The 11,195-nt window shown below is 61.1% G+C and overlaps 1 protein-coding gene across 1 annotated transcript; it reads left to right on the top strand.

Moving 5' to 3' along the window:
- The first annotated feature begins 3,552 nt into the window (after positions 1 to 3,552).
- NPTX1 (neuronal pentraxin 1) lies at positions 3,553 to 9,284 on the top strand. Its single transcript, XM_068531186.1, has 5 exons — positions 3,553 to 3,996; positions 4,287 to 4,494; positions 6,626 to 6,870; positions 8,095 to 8,274; positions 9,063 to 9,284. Exons 1-5 carry the CDS (start codon positions 3,553 to 3,555, stop codon positions 9,282 to 9,284), a joined length of 1,299 nt encoding a protein of 432 aa, XP_068387287.1.
- Positions 9,285 to 11,195: the final 1,911 nt, after the last annotated feature.

The raw sequence follows: 11,195 nt of genomic DNA, 5'->3' as shown, positions 1-11,195 counted from the left end.
AACAGGGCCAGGAGACACCACAGGATGGGTGAGGGTCCTGGGCACAGCACCAGGCTTGGGCACCTTCCCTGGGTGGGCTCCCACCATCCGCTGGGTAAAGACCCTCAACAGCACTGACGTGCTCAGAATAGTGCCCGACCAACCCGTTTAGCCTTCCTATGCCTGCCTGCCTTTACTACGCTGGCCACAGCTGGGGAGCCTCCGGCCACACTTCTCCACCAGCCCCCTTTGCTTTCCCTACATCGAGGTACCTGCCCCCCCCCACCCCAATTTAACCTCTGAAAGCCACTCCATCCTCTTCCACCAGTGATATGCCCAGCTGGCTGGCTCCAGCTGATTGCTACATTTTCAGGAATTTGCAAGCTGATTGTTAAACACAGTCATCATTAAAATTTAAATTATACAAACTTACAATTATATAAATTATATTAAGAATGAAGGTAATACATAGAACTCATCACTTTCTAATGTTTTCTACTACATTTTACTATTATCTATGCTTTTTAGGTTATTCACATCTATTGCATCCATGAGGTGGGAAAACCATATACTTGTGTGATCCTGCCGCATCTTTTCCCAACTCCACTGCAAGTGTGTATACAGCACTTCCTCCCCCCCACCCCCACCCCCACCCCCGCTGCAGTCCTGACATACGGGGCTCAGGTCGGGAGAACGGGTGTACACATATGAGACCTTCAGACCAGGTAGCTAGGCAACTTGAAGTTCTTCCTCTGAGGGTTTCGGGCAAGGCAGCCCTTGGTTTTCTAGTCCCCAACTCCCAGATACCTCCTGAACTCTAGGGAGGGAGAGGAAGCTGCAAACACTACCCAGATTGAATCTCTCCTGCCCAGGGCCTTGGGTCCAGTTTAAAAGATTTAAAGAAGGCAGACGGCTGCCATAGTGTGCCCCCCACCAGCCCCTCAGCAGAGCCCAGCGTTTCTGCGCAGGTGTCCCACATACTGCTTTCTGGCAGACAGCTCCACAGAGGTCGCCCTTGGGACCAAAGGGTCCTGGGCCCTTGACCGCAGTGTCCTCCCCTCAGGGTTCCATACTTCCCTCGCAGAGATCCCACTGGCCCTGGACATTGCCCCAGGGCCCCTCCTCCCCTTCCGACTCAGTCTACTCCATCTTCTGTGTGTGTGTGTGTGTGTGTGGCGATGGGGGGGGTCGGGGTCTGGCCCTCAGTGCCCAAGTGCCGAGTGCCAACCGCTGAGATCTCCTCTGGAGGTAAAAGTCCAGGTCCCTGCCTTGCTCGGGCAAGCCCCTGCTGCTCTTGGGGCTCAGGACGCAAGGCCCAGCCCAGGGTTCCCGCTCCGTCCACACCTTCCGCCCGGCCCAGCTGGGCTCCTCTCCTGCGCCCACGTGCAGTCTCTGCGGAGCGCGGTCCCTCTGTGCCCTCAGGGCCCCACGGAAATCGGCCTCCAGCCACACGCAGCCCTGGCCCGGGGGAGCGCGGGGCGGGGGGCGCTGACCCGGGGGTGACCGGAAGGGGGGGTGCTGACCCGGGGGTGACCCCCTCCGGTCTCAGGATGGGAGTTGGGGCAGAAGCCGTGGTGCCCTTTGCGCGGGTAATTCCTCCCGAGTTGCTTGCTGGCCTGGGGCGCTCCGGTCGCAGACACGCGTGGGGCAATGGTGGCCGGCCCCCTCCCGCGGCCTGGGGCCGGGCGGTGAGCTGCGGCAGGTCTCAGGGCTCCGTGGTGGGCGAGCGCGGCCGCCGGGGCCGGAAACCCCTACACAGCCCAGGACCGAGGCGCGCCAAGCCCAGGACAGCCGCTTGCGGGTCGCGGGGTCCCTCTGGCGCCGCTGAAAGACTCTGGCCGCGGGTAGCCCGGGGGGCAGGGGGTGGGAGGAGGCTGCGGAGAGGGAGGAGAGCGTGGCTTATCAAAAAGGTGTCAATAGAGCTGGCTTCATCTCCCACCCGCGGGGCGGAAGTCAGCTCCGCACCCAAGAGCTGCCTGTGGGTCCCTCCGGGCAGGGACCCGCGCACTTGCCAACGGCGGGGCCATCGCAGAGCCCAGAGGAGGCGGAATGAAGGGCTCGGGGCTCGGGGCGTGGGGCGGGGGTGTCCGCCGGGCGGCCCCGACTGCGACTGTAGCTCTGGCTCGACCTGTCGCATCGAGCCGGACCCCGGAGTCCTGGCACCTCAGTGCCCTCCTCTGTACAGTGGGAGCTGGGAGGGGCGGCTTCCGAAGCGCCTTTGGCTCTGACCGCCAGGGACGGGCCAGGGTCTCAGGCCGTAGTCGGGAGCCCCGAACCGGGCACTGAAAACTGGACGGAAATTTGGGAGCCGAGCCCCGCGGCGCCGCTGCCCAGAAAAATAGCTCGAGTGCGTGGGCGGGTGAGTGGGGTGACTATGAGTAACCTACCATCGTGTGGAGCTTCGCAGGTGCGACGCCCCCTCCCAAAGTCCGGGACCCCTCCCCAGCAGCAGAGAAGTGGGCAGAGCTGGGGTGCATGGGGTCCAGAAAGCCCAACACACACAGACATGGACACACGAACGCACCGCAACTCGCACAGGGACACACACGTGCCCTCACATCTCCGCGATGGGAAGGCGCTCGGAGAGAGCGAAAGGGTCCGCCTGTAGGGTCCCCTCGGAAGCGTGGCACCTCCCCCGGGGCTGGAGGGACCGTCCAGCTCCGGCGGCGCCGTCTGCCCGGAATCGGGCCCGCTCGGCTGGCAGGAAAGGCTTAATCCGCAAGGGACACCTCCGAAAGTGCCCGCCTGCCCCGCCGGCACGAGGTGGGGGCTGTCAATCCCAGGAGACGTTGCCAGTCCCCAAAGCTCGGAGCTGGGGGGTGGGGGAGGGCACAGGAGAGCCAAGAACGAGGGCGTGGGAAGCCCCCAGACCTGGGGTGTATAGCATCTTTTTAACCCCATACGAACATCTAAGAAACTTGGAGCGGTCCCGCGACCCCCTCTCGGGACTTAGCGACGTAGCGAGGCTCTGCTCCCGGCGCTCCCCACCCGGCACGCAGGTGTGGACGACTTGAGTCCTTGGGGACCGGGTCCGGGCCCCGCGAGTGTTCAGTGCAGCCGAGCGGGTTGAGCCGAATTCTGTCTCCCGGGTCCTCCGTGGCCTCCCACACGCCCGAGCCCCGTCGGAGATTTGGGGACACCACGCAGGTGGCCCATCCAGGAGTCCGAGGCCGCGGCCCGGCCCACCCTCCTCCCCCCACCCCACCCCCTCCGTTCTCGGCTGGGGTCGGGGACGGGCCGGTAGAGGGTGGTGCGAAGGCCGCGGCGGCGCCGGGGGTTGGGGGAAGTTTACCCCACTGCGCACCCCTGCGACCCCAGCCGAGCAGCGGGCCCGGGCCGCAGACAATTAAAGCGGGATTCCTCCCCCGCTGACGTCGGCAGCGCGAGGCCCCTCCCGCGGTGGCATAAAAGGCGCGGGCCCCGCAGCGCAGGCGGCAGTGGGGGCCGGACAGCGCGGCCGTGCGGACTGCGCGGCGGAGCAGTGAGCAGCGCGGCGCCCAGAGCGCTGGCCGCCCGCGGAGCTCCAGCCGAGCCGAGCCGGGCCCGGAGCGCCGGGTCCCAGAGCCCGCAGCCATGCTGGCCGGCCGCGCCGCGCGCACCTGTGCGCTGCTCGCCCTCTGCCTCCTGGGCAGCGGGGCCCAGGATTTTGGGCCGACGCGCTTCATCTGCACCTCGGTGCCTGTGGACGCCGACATGTGCGCCGCGTCCGTGGCCGCCGGCGGCGCCGAGGAGCTCCGGAGCAACGTGCTGCAGCTCCGCGAGACCGTGCTGCAGCAGAAGGAGACCATCCTGAGCCAGAAGGAGACCATCCGCGAGCTGACCACCAAGCTGGGCCGCTGCGAGAGCCAGAGCACGCTGGACGCGAGCGCCGGCGAGGCGCGGACGGGCGGCGGCCGCAAGCAGCCCGGCTCGGGCAAGAACACCATGGGCGACCTGTCTCGGACGCCGGCCGCCGAGACGCTCAGCCAACTCGGGCAAACTTTGCAGTCGCTCAAAACCCGCCTGGAGAACCTCGAGGTCCGCGCGCGCCGCTGTTTCCCCTCTGGCTCGCGCGCCCCTCTGCCCTCCCCCAACTCCATTCCCGACCCGGCCCGACACCCCCAACCCCGGCCTCGGCCGGGTGCCGATGCCTGGCTGGGCCCTCCCCAAGCGTACGGGGCCCCGTGGACGGCCACTCGCCCGAGCTCCCCGCCAGGCTGCCCCCGCAGTCGCCCTGAGGGGACCGCGCCGCCGGCCTCCCGGCACGGCCCCTGCTCCACGCGTAATGATATGGTTTCCCCCCCACCCCCGCCCTTGCACCCTCGCAGCAGTACAGCCGGCTCAATTCCTCCAGCCAGACCAACAGCCTCAAGGATCTGCTGCAGAGCAAGATCGATGACCTGGAGAGGCAGGTGCTGTCTCGGGTGAACACTCTGGAGGAGGGCAAGGGGGGCCCCAGAAATGACACCGAGGAAAGAGTCAAGATCGAGAGCGCCCTGACTTCCCTGCACCAGCGGATCAGCGAGCTCGAGAAAGGTAATGGTCATGGGGGGCTGGGGGTTCGTGCATCCTGCCTCAGCTCCCTGGACCAGCGGGACCCTGCCTCTGGTCCTGGCTTCCTGCATAGCTCAGGTTGGGAGTGTAAAAGCCCTGAGCTCCTCCACCCCTCCAGCCCCATCCCTGCCCCAGGTTCTCCAGTTGGTGTTCCTGGCGGGACTGGGGTACCCTGGGCTTGGGACATCTCAGGAAGCAGAGTGAGAAAGGGATTGCCTGGGGTTCCCTCCCCCCTCCCCCGCCACACTCACACACTCGCACACTCACAGGATTTTTCCAAGTCTGATTTGTTTAATCTTCAGCAACTTTGCACTATAGCTTTGGCTGGCTCAAGTCCTCCCTGGCTAAGAAAACCTGGCTCTAGCCAGTCCCCATCCACAGCAGAGAGCAGCGCATGGGCTGGGGCTGGGTCCTCTTGGTCCATGGCACATTTGGGCCCTGAGCAGGTTTCCTCCCAGCTCCTTGGTACCCCTGGCATCCTCTGGGGATTTCCGGGTCCTCCCCTCCGCCCTGAGCACACCCCCGAGGTTTTCTCTTCTGAGTGACCCAAGCCCAGGCATCTTGCGTGCAGCCCCGCGGTTCCCGAGTCGCCAACTACAGCCAGCCCCAATCTCGCCCCAGGCCCACGGATGAGCTCGGGAGGCTCAGCCTTGAAGTCGCAGAAATCAAACAAGGTTGTAAAAGTGGGGGAGGGGGTGAGACTCGGGGCTCGAAACAGGGCCACGTGACCCTTCTCGGACTGCAAAGTGTGCTGGATGGATTTAAACAGTGCCATCTTAAGGCACGTTATGTAACTGAAAAACAGATCGGGGAAGGGAGGAGGGGGGGAGAAAGGGGAAATTGGGGAAATGAAGAACACCCCCTGGAGAGACCAGGGACCAGATGTGCTCCAAGGGCAGGGGGCTGCCAGCCTGAGATGGAAGGGGAACACTGAGGGCCAGCCCTGCTCTGTTCCCTGACACCTGGCTTAGAGGAAGGGGGTGGGGTTGCTGGCCCAGTCGGATGCCTTCTAGAAATAATTCTTGGCCTGGAGGGCCAGTTTAGTGCTGGGCTCCCTGGCAGCACCCAGTGTACACCCTGAAGCTGGTGGGTGTGTGTTCCTGGCTCTGGGCCTGGTGCCCATGCCCACTGCTGGATTGGCATGTTTTGCCTGGACTCAGTCACACCATGCCCAGGGCCACAGCCACAGTGTGTGTGGGGGTTGGGAGAGGGCAGAAAAGCATTCCCTGGAGACATTGCCGGCAGGCGGGGAGCTGGTGGCCGTGTATAAAGGGAGGGTATGGGACCAGGAGCCTGATTTTTCAGGAAACGCACAGGAAGCTCGCCCTGAGAATGATTGGCATCATCCTCAAAGCAGTCACCTTAGGGGAACGTGGCTTTAGGGCTACCTCCCGGCTCCCTGCTGTCCTGCCCTCTCTGCAGGGGGCCAGACAGAGTTGCTAGAAGGGCCTCGGGGGGTACAACTCTCCCTCCTGTGGGATGGATGGGATTCTGGAAACAGCCTGAGTCCTCGGGGCAAATCGGCTGGGTCAGATGAGTGACCAGGGGCTGCAGTGTGTCCTGGCCTCAAGGAAAGTGTGACGGGCACCGGGGGCCTGGTTCTGAGCACCGTCAGCAGTCAGCATCCTGGAATCAGGTTGGGCTCCTGGAGGGGCTGCTCTGAGGGGAGCTAGCCTCTTTACTGGCCGGGAGGAGACCTCCTTCCTCTGTGGTGACACCTTCGAGCGTTGCTTTACAGGGTGTGCACTGACCCACTCCCTACCCACGCCCACTGCCCAGCCCAGGTGCAGACACTCAGAGCCCAGCGTGTGCGGGCGGCTCCCCACACCCCCATCCCAGCCTCTCCACAGGGGTCACCGTGTGGGAGCCACCTTATGGGAGCCAGACCTGGAGCAGAGACCTTGGGTGAGCTCTTTTGTCCTGGCCCTGTGCCCTGGGGCAAAGTACTTGACCTCTCCGAGCCTCCTTCTCAGCATCTACAGAACAGAGGGGAGTCTGCTGTGTCTGCATCACCAAGCCTGGCTGGGGGCAGGGGCATTGGTAAGCCTGCTTTAGTCAGGGACAGGCGCTTCGTCAAGGTGCAGGTGTCTGGACTGTGTCCCGTCCTCCCCAGGTCAGAAGGACAACCGCCCTGGAGACAAGTTCCAGCTCACATTCCCCCTGCGGACCAACTACATGTATGCCAAGGTGAAGAAGAGCCTGCCGGAGATGTACGCCTTCACGGTGTGCATGTGGCTCAAGTCCAGCGCAGCGCCAGGGGTGGGCACGCCCTTCTCCTATGCCGTGCCCGGCCAGGCCAATGAGCTGGTCCTCATTGAGTGGGGCAACAACCCCATGGAGATCCTCATCAACGACAAGGTAGAGTCCCCACCCCTCTGGACTTGCAGGGCAGCAGGGCGAGGCCCCCAGGGCCCCAGTCTGTGCCAGCTGCTGGGACAGGTCTGGGTAGCATGAGATATACAGCCTCAGATGCTACTGTGGCCCCAAGAGGAGAGCCTGCCAGGCAGGGCTGAGGGAGGTGCAGGGTGAGGACTGGGAGGAATGGGGAGGGGTGCCCTTGCCATGCTCCACGAGCAGGCCTCCCAGACAGAGGCCTCCGGGCTGGGGTGGAGGAGGGTGATCCAGGGGGACAGTCCATCTGACAGAATCCTCCTCCCCCAGCTGGCCTTGGAGCTGACTTTGCTCCTCCATATTTGGGAGACCACAGATGCTGGGGGGGTGGTAAAGATGCTCCTAGAGAGTCCAAATCAATCCTGCTTAGCCCCCTACCCCTGGGAGGAGGCCAGATCTGGGTGAGTCCTTGGGAGAGGGCAACCTTTCCCTCCAGGGAACCCGTCTCCATCCTGGCCCTCTGTTAGCTGTGGGAATAGCTGCCAACTCTCAAACTCCCTCATCTCTATGCCAGCTTTGGTAGTAAATGTCTAAAACCTGGGCTGGGAATTAGATTCCAAGCCCTTGCTCTTGAGGCCTTGCCTAGAAAGGGCTGTGCCTTTCTGGGGCCCCATTTCCCCCAAGTTAAAAGGGTGTGAGGGTTCTTTCATTGGCTGAAGCAGCCTCCCTGCCTGAAATGGTAAGAGCGTGAGTGAAATTTCAGGTGAGAGGCTGGTCTGAGCGTTAAAAGGCATGGTGCCATCTCCCCTGGCATCTTTCAGAGCCTCTGCGAAAAGGCTGGGCGGGTTGTAGACCCAGAGATCTGGCAATTAGAGATGGAGTGTTGGAAGAGAGGAGAGGCTCAGAAAGCAGCAGTGAACTCAGCCCCCAGGGGTGGCCCTCCTCCATCAGAGGGCCTGTTTCGTAGACTAGCCAAGAGGGAGGAGGGTGAGTAGGAGTGAGGAGATTGCATATGCAGATCGATCTTAGGAGCCCCCTTGACAAATCTTCCCATTTCCTTTGTGATTTTGTGCTCCATCAATGGATGGGCCTGACAGTCCAGAGGGGCAGGTGCTGCAAGAACTCAGTAACGGCTCTTGATATTTATTGTAAATGCGTATGAATATCGGTTGAACTACTAACTAGTGATGATAATTGATTCTGATTGTACCCCTGTTCCCATAATGTCCTGTATGTTGTTCTCCTTCCCAGGTGGCTAAGCTGCCCTTTGTAATCAATGATGGCAAGTGGCACCACATCTGCATCACCTGGACCACCCGGGATGGGGTCTGGGAAGCCTACCAGGATGGCACCCAAGGAGGCAACGGCGAGAACTTGGCGCCCTATCACCCCATCAAGCCACAGGGCGTGCTGGTGCTGGGCCAGGAGCAGGTACAGGCCATGGGGGCAGGGAAAGAGGGAGGCAGCTGCAGGGGGAGGAGCCCCAGAACCAGAGCCTAGGCAGGAGAAAGAAGAATGAGGGTGTTGGGAGAGAGGGCAGAGAGGCAGCTGGGAGCAAAGTGGGAGGGAGCTGGAGAAGGAAGTGGTTTCCCCTGAGAAGTAGCTGAGGGAAGCAAGTGATGCAGCAGTTTGGGCAAAGTCCCTGCTCTGAGTGGGCACTTTCAGGAAAGGCAAGCAGGAGTGGGCTCTGGTCTCAAGGCTCTCCACAACTTTCTCAACAACTGCAGCAATGCTCTTTGGCACAGGAAGACCAAATGTGCATTTAGTGATGCATAATTTATTTCCTGGAAGTGGTTTGTCTCCCATTGGGCACCCAGGAGGGAAAGGCAGGCAGGAGAGCCCCAGGGCTTCCATTCTCATTGGGCAGGTATTGCTGTCAAAGAGTGACATCTGAGTTTCTTGACTAGAGGCAGGGAGTGTAGGGGAGGCCCCCCAGGCGCTGCTCCCACAGTTGTTCATGGACCTGGCTGACACCCTCCCTCACTGGGCACCTCTCAGGTGCCCCCAGGAGAAGCTTTGCATCCAGGGCAGAGGAGGCCAGCATCACTCCTCTTCCTGAGCTCCCCACAGGGGAGGGACTGATGGATAGCTGAAGACCAGACACAGGGAGACAAATGGACCAGAGGTAGACGTGAGAGCCTTTCCCCCTAGGGATGCCCTCCTGATAGGCCCCCACCGCAATGACCCCCTCCACCCTCATCCTCTGCTTTTCTCTGAAGGACACGCTGGGTGGCGGGTTTGATGCCACCCAAGCGTTCGTGGGCGAGCTGGCCCATTTCAACATCTGGGACCGCAAGCTGACCCCGGGGGAGGTGTACAACCTGGCCACCTGCAGCACCAAGGCCCTTTCCGGCAACGTCATTGCCTGGGCTGAGTCCCACATCGAGATCTACGGCGGAGCCACCAAGTGGACATTTGAAGCCTGTCGCCAGATCAACTGAGGCCCAGGGCCAGGCTGAGCCTCCTGGTCCCCAGGTCCCCAGCCCCCTCCCGCTTCCCCCCTGCTTGTGCGGAGATGATCTGTCGTCTCTTCTTCTCTCCCTTTCCCCCAGGAATGACTCAAGGCCATCGCCCTCGCACATGCGCACACGCACACAGCCTGGTTTCGTCCTCATGCACGTGAAGCAGGCCCGGCTCCCATCTGTCCCCGAGGTGTCCCCACTTCTCTCTAGGAGCCCGCACTGTTTCTCAGGCATGCCCCGTTCACCAGTAAAGCCGGCAGCTGCAACATTTTGAAAAATGCACACGTAAGTGAGAGGACCTGTGTGTGAGTGTGTGTGTGTGTCTACAAGGGTCTGTCTCTCTGGGGAGGCCTTCTCTTTTAAAATGAGGTATTTCATTTCTTCTTTCTCTGTGGCTTTGGGAAATCTCATGACTGGTCTAATATCTGCATTGCCAACTTTGGTGTCTGCCCGCGTGTCTTGGGGCTGATGCATCTTCTTCTGCAATGCATTCGTCTTTGTTTGTAAACGTTTTTCAGAGCGACATATCTCTATATTGATAAAAATAAATATCTTTTAGCAGTTTGTTAAAGGCCGGGGGCCTCTGCATGGAGAATTTGTATTTTGTCATAGAAGGAATTCTCTCTGAAGGGTTGAAGGCAGACAGTGTCCTGTGATGGCACCACATGCTGGGCGGGGGCAGAGGAGGTGGGACCAGCCTCAGGATCCGGGCAGTCCCTCCCCCAACCCCCAGTGCCTGGCCAGCATCCTGCTGTTGGCATCTGAGGGCAGCACTGGGCCTGGGAGGCCAGCCTGCATACCCAGCTCGGCCAGCTCTGGCCCAGGATACCGTCTGTGGCCCTCAGCCTTCCCACCTCCTCAGACTCCCCTTCAGCTGCCAGCTAGTGCCCCCAAGAGAGGAACATCCCATCCACAGCCCAGGAAGCCAGGACCCCTGGTCTCCTCCCCTTGGCCTCTGGCAGTGGCAGACCAGAGGCTTCAGTGGGTCAGCTTGAGAGCAGACCTTTTAGACCAGGAAACCCGCACTCTGATTAAGACCCAGCCACACAGGGCCACTGAAACTTGAACCCAGCCAGTTGATGGGCCAGGTCCGTGGTAACTCTGACAGCCATATTCTTCACCCGGGCCAAGGCGAGCCCTCCAAGGGGGCAGGGCCTCCAGAGACCTCTTCTGGGGAGCCACGCGTGGCTAGGCCGGGGCCTGAAATCCACTCCCCCATCTTACAGAGTGCAAGTCCTGATGTAGCCCCCAACCTGTCACCAGCTGGTGACACTGAGACCCAACCAGTGTCAGAAGCTTTGACATTTCTTTCCCTCCATGAAAAACTAGCATGTGCACCTCCTTCTAGTCCTTCCAAGGCGGGGAGGAAAGTGTGTGTGTGTGTGTGTGTGTGTGTGTGTGTGTTGAATGAGAGCGAGAAGAAGAGCACTCAGACGGATCACACCCAGGGGAGGGTGAGCTCCCTGCTTTGTTGCACGATCTGGGGGTCGCACACCCCAAGGGCAACCTGGACTCTGTCACCAGGAGTCTAATTAGCAAAAGGCTGGCAAGTCTTTCTAGAAATTTTACTGCACTGCCTGGCTCATCTACAGCTGCAGACATTTCTTCAGGAGAAGCAGGTGTTTCTGTCTTCTGTTCCTTCCAGGGCACCTGTCTCCTTAAACGCAGGTCCGTGTTGTGTCGGAAACCTAGTGCATCTGTGTGTGTCTGTGTTGGTGTCTCTGTGTTGGTGTCCGCGTGGGTGTCTGCACGGTACCCAGTCGCCGTTCTGCAATGCATCACTCTAGTGCCGAGGGTGAGGTCCAGGCGCCAGGCTGCGTGTTGTGGTTCAACAGTGGCTTTTTCTGAGACCGCTGTGCTTTGTCAGAGCCCATCGGGCTGTGGCACCTG

Source organism: Eschrichtius robustus, chromosome 20 (genome assembly GCF_028021215.1).
Source record: "Eschrichtius robustus isolate mEscRob2 chromosome 20, mEscRob2.pri, whole genome shotgun sequence".
In the NCBI taxonomy this organism is placed as follows: domain Eukaryota; kingdom Metazoa; phylum Chordata; class Mammalia; order Artiodactyla; family Eschrichtiidae; genus Eschrichtius; species Eschrichtius robustus.
This window is presented reverse-complemented; position numbering and strand designations above follow the sequence as displayed.

Bases quoted from the DNA above. Each gene is read 5' to 3' on its own strand.
- NPTX1 (XM_068531186.1), top strand. From the start codon at position 3,553: ATGCTGGCCGGCCGCGCCGCGCGCACCTGTGCGCTGCTCGCCCTCTGC. The intron at 3,997-4,286 runs GTCCGCGCGCGC...GCACCCTCGCAG, and splicing joins CCCGCCTGGAGAACCTCGAG to CAGTACAGCCGGCTCAATTC. The intron at 6,871-8,094 runs GTAGAGTCCCCA...TCTCCTTCCCAG, and splicing joins AGATCCTCATCAACGACAAG to GTGGCTAAGCTGCCCTTTGT.